The 1,474-nt window shown below is 37.7% G+C and overlaps 1 protein-coding gene across 1 annotated transcript; it reads right to left on the reverse strand.

Moving 5' to 3' along the window:
• Nucleotides 1-334: 334 nt before the first annotated feature.
• Nucleotides 335-868, reverse strand: LOC131053604 (ATP-dependent DNA helicase PIF1-like). The gene has a single exon (XM_057988231.2). The coding sequence runs from the start codon at nt 866-868 to the stop codon at nt 335-337; it is 534 nt and encodes a 177-aa protein (XP_057844214.2).
• Between the last annotated feature and the right edge of the window lie 606 nt (nt 869-1,474).

Consider the following 1,474-nt stretch of genomic DNA (forward strand, 5'->3'; position numbering starts at 1 on the left):
CAAGGCCAATGGAACCATTTACAAGGCCAACTTCAATCCACAAGTTAGCTAGCAACATCACTTGCTGATTTTCACATAATAGTAGTTATAATGGTAGTTGTTCATTGTTATCATATTCAGTATTAGTTTGTTGCACAATATGTGCAATGCTGAGAGCAATACGTAAATTTAATTCCTTCAACATTCTTTTGTTGTGCAGCGTTGTTGAGTCATTTGTTGCAAACAAATGGATTGATGAGTTGAATTCCTTTTGCTGCAAAACAGTGAGATTTGTATTTGTTTGGTTCATTAAGATCTGCCAGTCATGTTTGTTAGGTTGTGCATCTCTTATGTTCTAGAGCAGGCTTCTAAATTGTTGTTGTTTAACAGAGGCACCTTGTTGGCAGAAAACAGTATGCAATGTTACAACTGTTTTAAATGATCGCCACAAGTTCAAAGCTATAGACTGCGAAGCATAAATTGGTTTGTCCATTATAGGAGGGAGCTGCCCAAGGTCACCTATAAGGATTATGGAGAGTCCACCAAAGCCTTCATGTTGTTTATCAAGGAATGCTTGGCGGAGCCGACTATCAATCTTCAATTGTAATTTAGGGCCCAAGAAGCTCATTTCGTCTATTAGAATATATTTAACATGCCTAAAATGCTCTTGGAATGTGAACAATGCTTGCCCTGTCAAAGGATGCATTTCTTTTATAGGGATTCGGAGGCCTGCATGAATAGTTGTTCCTTGAATATTATATGCAGCAACACCTGTAGGTACAAGAACTAACAATGTGTTTGTCTTAATGCCTGCAGAGACATTTAACTTTTGTCTGATGCAATCTATCAAGATTGATTTACCAGTTCCTGTTGTTCCTTGAACAATCATTCGGAGAGGTTGGGCTACAACTTGTTTAGATTGATGATGTAGAATTATGTCAAGTGCAAGTCTTTGTTGAGATGAGAGATGGATTTTCTCACTGGCTATGGGCAAGGCTTGGTTTATAGGTGGGTGAAATTATAATTTAGCAGTGGACTGTAAATGCTGATTTGGAATATCGATGGACCACGAGTAGCTAATATCATAGTCATGTCGCCCTAACATTTGCAGCTCATCTTTGGTAAATTTATTTGTCAGTCCCATCTGAGATATGAATTTCCATTCAAATAGATTTGAGTCTTCTTGATATTGAGAATCATTAGTGTCACTATCATCTGTATCTTGAGATGGAGGAGCTTGCACAATGTTGTGGCCATACAACCGAACATAGCCAGTAGAACTGAAGACTTTCCAATTGGCTATAACTTGATCTTTAGAAGTCCCTATATCTGATGGTATGTCACAGAATGGTTTGTACAACAAGAGCTCAGACCAATAGAAAATCTCAAATTCATCACTGTCTTCAATGGGAGGGGCAGTGAAGTGTCTATATACATTTACAATCGCTTTTTTCTCTCGAAGTTGTCATTTTGTTTTTTTACGCTGTGGAATATA

The sequence above is a fragment of the Cryptomeria japonica genome, unplaced genomic scaffold, assembly GCF_030272615.1.
Source record: "Cryptomeria japonica unplaced genomic scaffold, Sugi_1.0 HiC_scaffold_388, whole genome shotgun sequence".
Lineage (NCBI taxonomy): Eukaryota > Viridiplantae > Streptophyta > Pinopsida > Cupressales > Cupressaceae > Cryptomeria > Cryptomeria japonica.

Coding starts and splice junctions, on each gene's coding strand:
- LOC131053604 (XM_057988231.2), bottom strand. CDS start 868: ATGATTGTTCAAGGAACAACAGGAACTGGTAAATCAATCTTGATAGAT.